Source organism: Epargyreus clarus, unplaced genomic scaffold (assembly GCF_041222505.1).
Source record: "Epargyreus clarus isolate Ecla_fem2 unplaced genomic scaffold, WU_Ecla_fem_2.2 ptg000014l, whole genome shotgun sequence".
Classification (NCBI taxonomy): domain Eukaryota; kingdom Metazoa; phylum Arthropoda; class Insecta; order Lepidoptera; family Hesperiidae; genus Epargyreus; species Epargyreus clarus.
The window spans coordinates 7,080,734-7,095,020 of record NW_027332222.1 but is presented as its reverse complement, the minus strand read 5'-3'; the positions used below and the strand labels follow the sequence as shown (position 1 = coordinate 7,095,020).

Genomic DNA, 14,287 nt, shown 5'->3' with positions numbered 1-14,287 from the left:
AATTTGTTATGACAGGTCGATAGCCGTGGCGTCCATGCAGTAGTCCGTCGTCCGGGCGGAGCTCTCGCCTACGCGGTGTACGCTGTTGGAACCACCCGTGCCCTAACCGACAGCACATTCCCTACGGATAATAGCGCCCTCTTGGGCTACTCGAACGGACAGGCCATACAGCTAGCTACAGCTGCTGAGGTTAGTGTTCTTCAATGATTTGCTGTGATAAAAGCGTGTTGTAGTCAATTGCTTTCACTTCACTTGAGGGTTAGTTCTCAATTAATTCAATAAAGAGGTTTGTACAAAGGACAATGCCCATGAAAGTATAGACCGCCGTCCAGAGTTGCATCAAATTGAAACTTGTTGTGGACGATGTATAATTAACCAAATACTACCACCAATATTTATTTTTTAAATCAGCACCCGGGTTCTGAAGTTATTTACTGAAATGTTACATAACCTCAAAATCGAAAATATCCGACGATAGATTGATGGTCGGTTTTAACTGATAGTAGGTACCTATGATGTAGTTGGATTAACATATTCCATTTACTTTTAAAGGTAGTAGGTAAAAAAACCTAAAATAATCCTAAAAACCTAAAATAATGAATTCCGAGTATAAAATACCGCCATTTTAATTTTTAAGAACAACAATCAACATTTCGTCTTATTTTATCTTAAATGGAACTCCCTTGTTCAAAGAAACTATTCTGATCGACAAATAATGTAAAAAAATCAAAAAATAATTTAAATATTACTTTCATTTTGACGCATGAGAAAAATCAGTACCAAGAATGGGCATTCTCCTTTATATTTAGAATTTTGTTTAGAGTTTTGTGTATTTTGATGATATTTATCGTCGTTATATTTAAACTATAAAAGTTCAAAACAAGTACGCTAAATAAATGTGTGACTTTTTACGCTTCGCGTAAGCGATGAATGATTTTTAAAATATATTTTTCCTCGTTAATCACGAAGTCAAGCAAAATTAGCAACTTTTCCGATGAGCAAGGTACAGAGGAACCAAATCAACTTGTATACCATTATAAAGTAGCCATGGACGTTACATAACAGGGCAGCGAAGCTGTGGTGATGATGCTTGACGGGAACGGCGCGCTGTACCCGGTGGCGCGCGACTGCGTGGGCATGGTGCGCGAGCCGCCGCCGCTGAACCTGCCGCCGGCGCGCGCGCTCGCCGCACACGCGCTGCCGCTGCACCCGCACGGCGCCGCGCTGCCATCGCACTCGCACCACGCGGCGCTCAAGTCGCAGGTAATGTGGATGTCTTGTTAACAATGTATAGTCCGCGTAAAACTGCTAGTCAGCTCTAAATATAGAAATGAATCGCGCTGCCATAGCAATTTGTGACCACACCTGCTCGCAACAACTTCAGAGCGGTCTAGCAGTTTGGCGCGAACTATACTTTTGTCCAATGTTTCACACAGGTCTCTGAGATTGTAAGGAGTTGAGGCCATAGTCCACCACGCTGTCCAAGTGCGGATACCTCCTACACCTAAGGATTTTTTAATTTTTATGATGTTTTCCTTCACTGTTAATGTCTATTTATTTTGTATTTATTACTTAATTTTTACCATACCATAATTGAAAGAAACTTATTATTAGAAGTACACTTGCTTTAACTATACAATCACGTAAGAGCACTATCTATTTTGTTTTGATAACCTCCAATTTGCAATTTGTAAACTTTAGATACTTCTCTCCTTTGAAAATGGGTTAATAATAGTGATGTTGGTGTTGTTCGCTATATGACATGACCTACATATTTTGTCTAATCTTTTTCTAAGATAATTAGAATAATATTGTATGTACAGGTTGCACTTATAATATTGGTGCCAGAGCCTCAACTGATGATGCCACGCGTGCTACGCTGTGATCTAGACGGCGTGCGACAACTGTTGCACCAATTGGAATCTGACACTAACAGTAAGTTGAATTGTGTTTGCAAAATAGATTAATTAATCTACTATTGTAAATAATGAAATATTATCTGGATTAATAAATAATCTTGTTACATATAGACTTTATTTTTATCTACACTCATCGCTATATTCATAATGTTAATTTGCAGAACAACAAATCTTGTCGATACTTCAAGAGCGTTGCGACGGCAATCGGAATATACTTCACGCATGCGTACATATGTGTGCACCAACATCCAATAAGGAACCTGATATAGGTGAGTAATTGTTAAGTAAATAAATTTACTTTAGCCATACTAAAAAAATTCTTAAACAAATAAAACATTATTTGTTTGTCTAGCTTGAGGTTCTGATACATTTTAATTATTTTCATTGTTAGCAGCAGAAAATGCGTCGATGCCGAATGTACCGACCGGTACGAGTGCTAACAGTGCGAATACTGAGGAAGCGGTGCCGGCCCTGTCCTGGCCGCCAGAGACTTTTGAGGCGTCCGGAGACGAAGACAGCTTGATGGGACTTACAAATAATGGGTACGATCAAATTATATTGAAGTAAATAGTTTCGTAAACTCAAAAAATGATGTTAGTTTCATATGGTTACTATTACAATATGTTACGAGTTTCATATGGTTATTATTACGATATGGTATGTTTCATGGACATTATTGATCTTATTGTACTGTCATTTTTGATGCGTCAACCGAATTGAGATTATTGATTGATATATTTTTTGCAGCAAAATGTCGAGTGGTGGCAACAGTAGCAATGGAGCCGTCAGCGCCGATCCTGCCGAGCGCCGCGGCAACGCGCTGTCTGCTCTGCGCGCGCTCTGCGAAAGCACTGTGTTGCAACCGTTCTTGATGCAACTTTTAACCGCTAAGTATGTTGAAAATGTGTTTTGCCACAGATTAATACAATAAATAATAACACAAATACCATAAATTTTGACCCCATGATTTCGCTTTTAAATTTTAAACAATGTTGTTATCAAGTTTCTTTGTGATTTAGTGTTGACTGAAAATATATATATTTTTTAAATATATTATCTTTCCTATTAAATAATTGCCAACTCATAACATACATCTTCTGTATTGTATGGTTTAACTACTATTGCAAAATATAATGATCATACTATTCGTTTCCTTTTTGAGGTAATGCGTGTGTGTGCGTGTATGTATGTTAATTAGTGTATTCGAATGTATTGTACCAATTTTATTTAACGATAAATAATACCTTCGTGTGTGATCAGGGACGGTATGGGCCAAACGCCACTGATGGCCGCCGTGTCGGAGCGTGCGTACCGCGCGGCGCTGGTGTTGCTGGACGCGATCCGCGCCTGCCCGGACGCGGACGAGGCGCAGCGCTCGGCGGCCATCTTCCCGCCCAACGCGCACCCGGACCACTCGCCGCTGCTTGTGCTCTGCTGCAATGACACGTGCAGCTTCACTTGGACAGGACAGGAGCATATTAATCAGGTGCCTTAAGTTACTTGTATTATAGATGCGCCGGATATTCACGTTCTATCTGGTTTCTGCTTGTGTCGATTAGATTATTCATTGGTGAATTATTTAATGAAATGTTTTTGACGAAAAACAAATGCAAGCAAGAATGTTCATGTACATCCTATGTAGTCTTCAGTATTGTTATATATAGTAGTTAAAATGGTTATGAACTTCAATTAAATACTTGTAACTAATTAAACACTCCCTTTATCAGGATATATTCGAATGCAAGACCTGCGGCCTCACCGGATCTCTTTGCTGCTGCACTGAATGTGCTAAGGTGAGTTATGATTCCTCTTATGAATTATTCCTATTATTGGACCACTAACGTGGCTATCATATTCGATTGCACTTTTATATGTTAAAAAAGAATGACCTAAATCTATATTTTGTACCAGGTCTGCCACAAAGGACACGACTGCAAGTTGAAGCGTACCTCACCGACAGCGTACTGCGACTGCTGGGAAAAGTGCCGTTGCAAAGCGCTGGTGGGCGGCAACTGGGTGGCGCGCTGCGACCTGCTCGCTCGCTTGGCTAGAGATACACAACTTGCTACACACTTTAACTCCAGGTATGTGGCAAGTTTAGATCAATCAACTGTAACATATTACAACATCGTCAGGCTGGCGCAGAAAGCAAGAACACTAAAAATTATGAAAACACGTAATCAGTTACTTGTAAACACAGAAGATATTCCTCTTTTATTGTTTACACAGAAATTTTATTTCATATTCGTCGTTTCTTTATAGTTAATTAACTTAGTTGTACCATAAGGATTATTTTAAGATTAGTTTTTTTTCTATTAATAAATGAATATGACGTAAATAAATAGTATCATATATAAAATACATGTATAATATAAAGCATTCCTAAGAACGCTTCCGATAAAATATTTTTTTTGTCCTGACAGAGGGGAGTCGATCTTGCTGTTCCTCGTGCAAACGGTGGGACGTCAAGCTGTGGAGCAGCGACAGTTCCGAGCGGGCGGCGGTCGCGGGCGCGGGCCGAGGAAGCAGCCCGGCTCCGATGCGGAGGTGGACGCACCTGATCACGACCTCGAGCCGCCGCGGTTCGCACGACGTGCTCTCTTGCACTTGCTAGGTCCGTATTCATATTAATCTTGCATTCGCAAGTAGTCATAATTCTGTATATGACGTGTTTTAGGGCGTGTCTACGTTGCACTATTTGGAACATTTAAGTTATTTTAAGGTACTGTCGCATAAGCTACTAGTTTAGATATAATATTTCTAGTGAGTAATTTTTTTCTTATTAATATAAGAATATTTGTAGTATTTGCACATCAGGAGTTCTGTTACTTCATTGTTTCGTCGTGAGATTCATGTAAATACATTTATCGAAAAATATTATAATATAACTATATTTGCACTTTTAAACACATGATTATTCTGTATTATTTTCATAGTAAAGTATAAAGTACATTTTATAGTGAATGAAAATCATATTGTGTTATGTAATGTACAGGCGATTGGCCGGCGGTGGAGGCGGCGGTGATGTGCGGCGTGGCGTGCGAGGAGCCGCGGCCGGCGAGCCCCGCGCCGCACCAGTCCGGCACCACGCTGCTCGACAAGTTTACGCACGCGCTCATCGTCAAGTGCACTAATGAGGTATTTATACTTAGTTAGTAGTTAAATAGTCACCTCATGTTGCCTTTTCAGGCACGCTTACAGAGGTCTCCAATACACAAAAGTAACGAATTTAAAGATAGTAACGTCAAAATATTTTTCTTTCTGAAATAATCAGCAAAAACGGATAAGAAACCTATTAGCCATATAAACGCTGTCTTCGTCTCGCTAATACCTACAATTTGCTGTTCCGACGCAACTCGTTTCTATATGCAGAGCAGACTAGAAGTTTGGCGCGGACTAGACCTGACTAATACATAAATTCGACTGTTTCGAAATTTGGACGGAGATAGTCTCTCTAACAAATTAAAGTTACATATAAAACTGCACACAAAATGCTAAACGACATGAACTAAGAAATCAAAAATTTTCAGATGTTAGACACACTGCTGCATACACTGATCAGAGAACAGCAGAATGATTCCATTCCCGGCCGTGCGGAGCGCGCCCGTGAGGTAGCTCGCCGATTCGTGCGCTCGGTCGCTAGGATTTTCGTCATCTTCAGTGTCGAGATGGCTCCCGGTGCTGCTAAGAAAAAGGGGTTTGTATTTTTTTATTTTTCAAACGATAATAATTATTCAAACAAAAATATGTAATGTGATTATATTTTAAATGGTGGTAATAGGTATTATTACATGTTTCAAACCTATGTTTCTAGAAGTAAGCGATAATGTTTTTAAAGGATGATAAGGGGACAGTATAAGAACAGAAGGTGTCAATACTACATAAATGTAAATATTTACATAATATGACTATTATTATTTTTGAGATGTGGTAGTTAAACATTTTGTGGGACTTTCAAAAAACTTTTTCTCAGAGTGGGCGGTAGACGAAATAACTTTGAGGACCTCTGTTGTAAACAATGATTTCTCTTTCAGACCGCTCTCAATAACTGCTTCGTTAGTACGCTGTCGTCGAGTGTTTGCGGCACTTGTGGCGCTTGCTGTGGAAGAGCTCGTAGAAGCCGCGGACGCGTTGCTCGCTCCGGTGCGACTCGGCGTGGTTAGACCCACTGCGCCATTCCCTCTGGCGACCACTTATGTTGACCTGGTGAACGGTAGCGAGGACTTGTTCGGCGTTGAACCGCTATCTACTGGACATTCTAGGCTGTCTCATACAAGAAGGTAAGGCTCAATAACTTAAATAAAAGTCTATACATTATTTCAAATAAGATTTTTTTTTGTACTTTCGAATTACTTGCTAAGATATTTGGGACAGTAAGAAGTTTCACATTCTTCTTGCAAGTTTGTCCTGACTATAAAAAAGGTGACACTGAAAGACTTAAACAAGATGATATTCAATAATATATCATTTGATTCAGGGAATCAAACGTGACCGGCGGTCGTGGTACTGCCACTGGAGGAACATCGATGGGAAGTTCCACCTTGGTTCCGGATAGATCTTCAACTCCCGTGGCTACAGAGTACGCGGACGACGTGGCCGGTGAGGCGTTAGGTGGAGATGACGATGCCTCTGAACCGGAAGATCCTAACCTGCCGTTACCCGAAGCGCCACCTGAACCCAATCTTGGTGACGCCATTAATGACAGGTACGTTTTATCTATAAAAAATGTTATTGATATGCTTAGTTGTGATTATTATCACTATTTATTAAAAAAACATTTCGTGGTTTGTTTTCAATGTTTTCAACCTTTTATTTATATGATTAAAGATTCCGATCTATGGTGTAGTGCTAGTTTCTGGAAAGAATGTTTTAATTGACATTTTTGTAAGTGCCCATTGCCCAAAGGCCTATACAAATTGTATAAAATATATTTTATTGTTGCAGAGGTCAAGAACCGCATGTTGTAGTTGAGAACGGCACGGATCGCGCTGAGGGAGGCGAGAGCGAGAGCGAACTGGACCTGTTAGCAGAGGTTGAAACTGAGAGCGACTCCGATGACCAGGACAACGCAGAGTCCGCGCAGCGCAGCGTGCAGACCGGCGCCACGCAGGGCTCCGACGCCGGTATGCTAATAGATATTGAAGGCCTTGTTTCAAAATATTATAGCTGGGAAGACACATGTGTTTTATAGTGTTAAAGAGGAAAGTGCCTCTAAAGTCTTATTAAATATGCCTGTTCTTGTTCTTTACACTTTCCAAATGAGGCTATGACATTGGTAACGTTGATGAAACACGTAACATTATGTCAATGTTGATGCGAAATTGAATAGTATATAAGGGTAATTTTTCATTACCCGTATCACGCTAATAGAAATTAAAACACAAATCGTATATCTTTTTAGCGATGTTTCACGAGATTTCAACTTGTAAGGGCTCTCGGCCCTCTTGTTATTATTTTAATTACCGTGTACACCGGTGCAGGGATAGCATCATTGCTGTTGTATCCGGAGGAAGAGAGCGGCGACTCCACGCAGCCCGAGGACGAGGACTCGGAAGCGGGCGAGACTGACGAACAAGATGGGGAGGCGGAACCGCCGATACACGAGGGAGAGACGTTGGAGCGACGTACCGCACCACCTTCCAGACCTAACTTGGCGCCGCATTCCATGCAATGGGCTATTCGGTGAGTTTAATATAATTTTTACGTTAAAAATAACCTGGCACAAATTAAATTAAGAAAATAAAAGGCGAGCCAGTAATTTTTGTCACCCAATGAAATTGACAAAAGATCTGTGACATCTATGTATCATCTACTAACTTTTTAAAATAGCTTCATAATGTTTATATAGCTGATAAAACGCTCTCCATGACTATTGTAAAGAAAGTTATTTCATAAATATCTTGCTTACACATTATAAAGGACGAGAGAAAGGCATAGTATTTAACTATTTACCGAAACAACTAATATTAACCTTTTTATAGTAATACGCTATATAGATTTTACATATATTTGTCTGTGATCAGATAAATCGTATAATAATACAAAACTTGTATCTTATCTGCTTAGTTCCCGCGAACCGACCCGCGGCACTGGCGGCAGCACGAGCGGCGTGCGGCTGACGGGCAGCTCGTCGCTGGTGTTCATCGACCCGGCGTCGCTGCGCCGCTCGGCCGCCGCCGCCGCCGCCGGTGCTCACGACCCGCACTCCACGTCAACCACCGCGTCCTTCCTCGCGAGGGCTTTTGGTAAGGAATATGCCTATTCAAATGATATACTAGAGATAGAGTAATACTGCAAAGTTAGCCTTTGTTTGAACGGTATGGATATTTTAGGTATCGTTAAGGTTAGGAGGGAATGGATGTTCATATTGTATTATTGTAGATCAACCAGATCTACCGTTAGCATCACATAATTCACATGGAATATATTAACATAAATAGGACTACTAGTTTCAGTTGCTAAAAGAAACCTATCACACTTCTAAATTTTGTTTATAGCACTCTGTGACCTAAACCCGCATTTTATCCACGCTTTTCCGTGTCCAAAGTAGCCGATTTTTACACCGTGCGAATGTCAATAGACTACCCTCACAGTTGTAAAAAATAAACATCGCTATGAAGGTTTCATACTTTTAAATGTCATTTGATAATTAAAGCTTAATAAGGATTACTTTATTTAAAGGAATTATTATGTTAATAATTTATTTTGGGTGTATTTACGTTCTTGACAATGTGTACACGTATATCCTAAACTATTGTTTCTTTTAATTGTATATTTTCACTGCTCGTCAAAGTAGGACATACTTAAATTAGGAATCGTTATCATAATCAGCCATAATACTACTCTAGTAGAAACTCGATTAAGCGAACTGTTTGTAGTCGTTCGGCATTCGTTTTGTCGAAAATCTGGATAATTGAGTTAATGAAGAAAAGCTATTTGACCCGACTGAGTAAGGTAATGATTTTCGATTATATGTTTGTATGTAGGTATGTATGTCATATTCCTTGGCATGCAAAACGATTTCACGAATTTTGATATATTGTTATGTGTCGTTGGATTAGCTATATTTTTAAGCAATAGAGTCTTTGGTTTTTATAGTAACTTTCAGGTTGCGATTTGTCGATTGTGGTCGCCAAATCGCGATGTAGCATCGATGTAATCGCCAAAACGCGAATCGCCGATGTTAAATGTAGCTGATCTGGAAGTCATTACAAAGTTATTGTCCGCATAAAACTGCTAGTAGCTCTGAATATAGAAATGAATCGCGTCGCCATAGAAACTTCAGAGCGGACTTTATCATTAGTATTAGTAAATTATGTGATTGCTTACAATACTTTTTTTAATAATAGATTTAGGTGGAGCCCTTAGTCTAGACGCCACTTATCATTTAAAGATTTGTATGTAGGTATATAGCCTAAATGGTTTCATGGATTTTGACGAATAGGTGCTGTTAGATTTGTCTTTATCACATGAGTTTTTAAGCCAAAATTAATACATACTAATAACTAAATTTTTCTAAATCAAGAATTCTCCACATCAAGTTTTAATGGTTGTGGTAGTGTCACGTGTTTCGTTGCTTTTTTTTTTAATTTTTCATAATTTTAATTTCAATCATTTATTAATTTTTATTAATTAATTTATCTCATATTGCTTCAAAAGTATTAGCGGGTTTATGTCACACGAGCTATAAAATAGTATACGATACTTGTGACATAAGTAGCCTATTGTCTGCACGGCGTTTAGCACCCTCGCTGCGCTCGGGCGCTAACTTCACGCCGTGCAAAAATAGGCTACTTTGGCCACGCGTATCGTAATGTACTATTTAAGGAAGCGATAAGGAACAACAAAAGCTATTCTTACACCGAACATTTTATAGTTTTAATCAATTGTTAATGTTTTAATAGGAATCGTCATACGTCAAATTGCTGATTTGTTATGGGAATACGAGCGAGTCACCCTACCGCTGCCACGCATGCTGCCATTGGCGTACCGTGAGGCAATTCGGCTGCAATGCTACCTGGAGAGGCAACTTAAACCGACCTGGGATTGGCTGGTCACAGTTATGGACGCTACTGAGGCTCAACTAAGGTATGGTTTTGCTTTTTTTTTCACATATTTGAGATGGTATCAAACTATATTTTTGAAGTGTCCTAGTGTCAAAAATAAAATGGTGAAGTTTTTTAACGTCGTTACATTAAATAAAGTAAATTATTATTAAGTTTAAAATATAGATGAAAAACAAAATAATAACTTCATTTAATTTTTTATTTGTAGATTTGGCGCATCGCTAACATCAAACAACGCCAGCACATCGACCGGCGAAACTAGTCGTACCACCGCACCCTCAGCGCGCCGCACAACATCCTTTACATCGCCAGCTACACGGATCATCGGCTTCTCTGAAGGCCCACGCGCTCGAGATCGCGAACAAGGTATACTATTCTATACATATTGTTCATCATATTCATAACACTAATATACATTTTTTTATATTTCTGTATTATTACTATTGCAGTCTGACATCTAATAACAAAAACACTTATTTTTTATTAAATATTGTTAATGAATGCATTATTTCATTTCATATGTCAGCATTACACCTAAAATATAAATTCATTACGACCCAGAGACATAACAGATATAATTAATTTAGTCATCTCATTGCACATTTAATTCGGTATTCTATTGGTTCTTGAAATGATTTCCTCCTTACGAAGTTTTAAATTTCCGATCAGAAACAATAAGTTGTTTGTTAAAGTTTATATTAATGCCTTTGGACTTTGAAATCGGCAATCTAAACTGTAACATAGTAATGACGTTACGCACAGGCGTGGAGGCCGGGAGCGCGCGGCGCGAGTTCCTCGCGTACTGCCTGTCGCTGCTGCGCGCGCACAGCGCCGAGCACGCGGAGCAGCTGCCCGTGCTCGACGTGGCCGCGCTCAAGCACGTCGCGTACGTGCTGGACGCGCTCGTGTACTACATGCGCGCCGCTCAGCCGACGCCGCACCCGCATCACCATCTGTGGACGCCGGTTAGTGTATGGACCATGTTGACATATTGACATATATTAATCTTTCTGTTTCGTCTTATTGTACTGTTTAAACATTATATTACATATTTTTTTATCTTGTTTCTGGAAAAATAGTATTGTGTACTTTCATTTTAGTTAATTTTATAATTACAATAGTTAAAATATAAATACATACTTTATATCAATAGTTTTGGATACTTCCGATTTTTTTATATTTTATATAGCTACTATACTATACTGTTATAGTAATATACTAGCCTATTTTATAAATATATAGATTTTATAATATTTATTCTTTTGTGCTCCACATTCTAAAGTGTATCATTATCTTCTAGGATGAGAATGAAAATGAAGAAGGTGAAGAGGAGATGGTAGTAGGAGGAGGGGCGGCGGCCGAATCTGATGGTGAAGGAGAGGGCGGCCGCGGACGCGCACACGCTTTCTTCCAAAGATCTGAATCGACACTGTGCTTAGGATGTCCTCCACCGGATGCGTTCAATAGTCAGTATTATAATATTTTTATTTATTTTTATAAGGAAAGCAAGAAGGATAATATAGGCTTATAATCATATCTAAATATGATGTGGTAAAATCTACAACTATACAAAGTAATAAATAGGAATAGTTATTTAATCTTAATTCTATCACTCTCACAAAACTAAATTCTACAGGCAAGGGTAGAATATTAACCATTAACTTACCGGACCTTTAACATCTGTATAGTTCACATTTGCATAAATTGGACTATTTAAGGTATGTGATATTGCGTGCGAATGTTGTGTGCGAAATAAATGTAATTGATTTGCAAACTAAAAACATGTTGTGACATTTGCTGTAGAACCACCGATTCTATATCAAATCTCCGACATGCGTGGAATTATTATATTGGTAAGATAGACGTGTTATACGCAGTGACGATGCAAGACGCGCTGCCGCTGGCCGACCAGCCGCACCTGCTGCAGCCGAACGCGCGCCGCGAGGAGCTGTTCGGGATGCCGCGCCAGCCCGTCACCGTGCCCGCGTCGGGCGATGCGCCGCCCGGCGTCAACAACCCGCTAGAAGGTACGTACGCATGTGTCTATATTGTGGATTGATACGTATAGTCCGCGCCAAACTGCTAGTCCGCTCTGCAGTTGTTGCCAGCATGTGAAGTCACACATTTTGCTATGACGACGCGACTCATTTCTAGCAGTTTCGCGCGGACTATACTGCTGAGCTTATTCACTCTGCATTTGCCTCCACTTGCACTCATCATAAATGATCTTTAATTTTTGTTGCAAATGTTTGTTTATTGATTTTATTTTAGTTGAACCTTGCTAGCGTTGTTGTCTCACATATTTCGTCCCATATAATTTTTGATATATTTAGTTCTAAATTAAATTATTTTAGAGTTGAAATATTGATCATGAGACATTCTAACTTAGTCATTTAGCAATTAATCTACAATAGGTTTTATCTCGGCACTTGTATAACTAAATCTGTGTTATGTTTTATTGCGAACAATGCGAAATTTTATGATGATGATCATTTCAACATTCAATGAATACTAATGTATATTGTAAACGCTGATGTCGCAGTGGTTCCCCGGCGGCTGGGGCTGTCAACGCGCGGCTCGGAGCGCGCGTGGTCGCCGCCCGCGCGGCCCGCCTCGGCTCCGCCCGCTCACAGCCACTCTGTCGCTAGAGACGAGCCGCAGGTGAGTTAAAACACTTGCCTGCTACATACATATTGGTAGGTGTGACGTCGACCCGCAACACGACAAAAGACAGCGCCACACGTTTCTGAATCGCTGTATCGAAGTTTTCTCAACCACCTTATTACCGAGCTCGGCGGATGATCTCTTTGTACCGATCTCGATGAGCGGTTTCCGCCGTTTCTGAAACATATCTAGTCCACATTTGTGGACCAAATATGTTTCGGAAACGGCTTCTTTTTATTTTAAGAACAGCATTTTAAACAAGAAAAACACTTTAACATACTGAATAGATTTTTCTAGGTTATACATATAAGTCTTCGTTTTCGTAGGATTTATCGTGTGCCAAAGATCCGGCTCCGAAAATGGACGTAGATACTGATGGGGAATATTTATCTGACTCCGACTCAAATGAACCAAGGCAGATCCCTGGGAAGAAACACCACAGGTAAAATAATATTCATTACAAGGTAAGCAAACATTAAGATCTATGAACCTGTTTGCATACTTATTTAAAATTAATAATTTGTAGAAATGCAAACACTGCGTCAGCTGGGACCAGCACACATCAAGACTCGGCGCCAACATCGGAGTTCCATACTCTTGTGCACACCGCTTGTTCCATCATTGAAGCGCCGCACCAACAAAACACTACTTCGCCATCGCCAGGTATGACAGAAATCTATCGGTAAGTGTTCAGTGGTAATGCGGCGTCGGCATATGCAGTTGATTTTCGGTACTGAGCGGAAATTATGAGTTATTGTATTCTGAATGCTGCGCTAAATCGTTTATCATAGGTTTCTTAATCATTCAGTCATCATGACACAAGATTTTTATCTTTTTTTCTTTATTCACATGTGAGGGACAAGTTTTCAGAAACAGGACAAAATCACTTGGTTTTAGTCAAGTGTGACAAATATTGTTCATTAACATAGTTATGGGTGATGTTGGTGATCTGATTATAAAAACTTTAAATTGAACAATAAATATGTTAGAACTCACTTTACTAATCGTTGCAAGGATGAGTATGATTATATTATAGATCTTTTACGCAATTTATGTTCTAGGTCCAAGCAGTTCAAACTCACAAGAGCCCCGGGCGTCCTCGTCGCGCAGTCCAGGAAAGACTGTTATTGTACGTGCTGTAAGTCACTCCACTTATTTGGGGGACTTTTTTTGACAAAATTATACCCTAATCCTTCTATTGGAAAATATTGGAATGTCAGTGTTTATGAGACGTTTCTTCTCTTTGATTTAGTATACTTTTCTGAATTCATTTTAAATTGATCCTAGACATTTTACTTTTGTTTATTTCATTAAATATTTAGTTTTTAGTTTCATTGTTGATTAGAGTTTAATAAAACAGATAATAATTTTGAGATTATTATGTGCAGGGTGAATTACTAAGTGTGGCAGATCCTCTAGAATCGCAAGAAATATCGGCGCACGTCACCGTTGAAACCACAGGCTTATCCACCGCACCGCTTTTGCCACCCCAAGTACTTAATGCTCCGACTCAGCCGTAAGTAATTTCCGCATGTTAAAACCTGTTTAATTAGCATACTTTATCACAATTTGTCACTGATAATTGTAATTTAATTTAATATTGTTGTAAATTTTATTATTATATTATAATTCTACCTT

General features: G+C 39.4%; 1 protein-coding gene across 10 annotated transcripts in view; it reads left to right on the top strand.

Moving 5' to 3' along the window:
- The window catches only part of hyd (E3 ubiquitin-protein ligase hyd), a 28,906-nt gene that overhangs the window by 9,078 nt on the left and 5,541 nt on the right, over positions 1-14,287 (top strand). For 2 of the 10 annotated variants that reach the window (XM_073079752.1, XM_073079745.1), the window contains exons 13-39: positions 16-189; positions 1,066-1,263; positions 1,824-1,935; positions 2,081-2,188; positions 2,311-2,461; positions 2,667-2,810; positions 3,180-3,405; positions 3,647-3,712; positions 3,831-4,003; positions 4,343-4,533; positions 4,915-5,057; positions 5,450-5,616; positions 5,954-6,199; positions 6,397-6,624; positions 6,864-7,042; positions 7,400-7,601; positions 7,986-8,164; positions 9,824-10,007; positions 10,194-10,351; positions 10,730-10,950; positions 11,286-11,451; positions 11,848-12,012; positions 12,528-12,646; positions 12,976-13,091; positions 13,176-13,312; positions 13,711-13,787; positions 14,038-14,165. In XM_073079752.1, coding sequence (XP_072935853.1) covers positions 16-189; positions 1,066-1,263; positions 1,824-1,935; positions 2,081-2,188; positions 2,311-2,461; positions 2,667-2,810; positions 3,180-3,405; positions 3,647-3,712; positions 3,831-4,003; positions 4,343-4,533; positions 4,915-5,057; positions 5,450-5,616; positions 5,954-6,199; positions 6,397-6,624; positions 6,864-7,042; positions 7,400-7,601; positions 7,986-8,164; positions 9,824-10,007; positions 10,194-10,351; positions 10,730-10,950; positions 11,286-11,451; positions 11,848-12,012; positions 12,528-12,646; positions 12,976-13,091; positions 13,176-13,312; positions 13,711-13,787; positions 14,038-14,165 — 4,358 coding nt within the window. The remainder of the gene's footprint in view (positions 1-15; positions 190-1,065; positions 1,264-1,823; positions 1,936-2,080; positions 2,189-2,310; positions 2,462-2,666; positions 2,811-3,179; positions 3,406-3,646; positions 3,713-3,830; positions 4,004-4,342; positions 4,534-4,914; positions 5,058-5,449; positions 5,617-5,953; positions 6,200-6,396; positions 6,625-6,863; positions 7,043-7,399; positions 7,602-7,985; positions 8,165-9,823; positions 10,008-10,193; positions 10,352-10,729; positions 10,951-11,285; positions 11,452-11,847; positions 12,013-12,527; positions 12,647-12,975; positions 13,092-13,175; positions 13,313-13,710; positions 13,788-14,037; positions 14,166-14,287) is intronic. The other 8 variants (XM_073079746.1, XM_073079747.1, XM_073079751.1 and 5 more) reach the window with 8 other exon arrangements.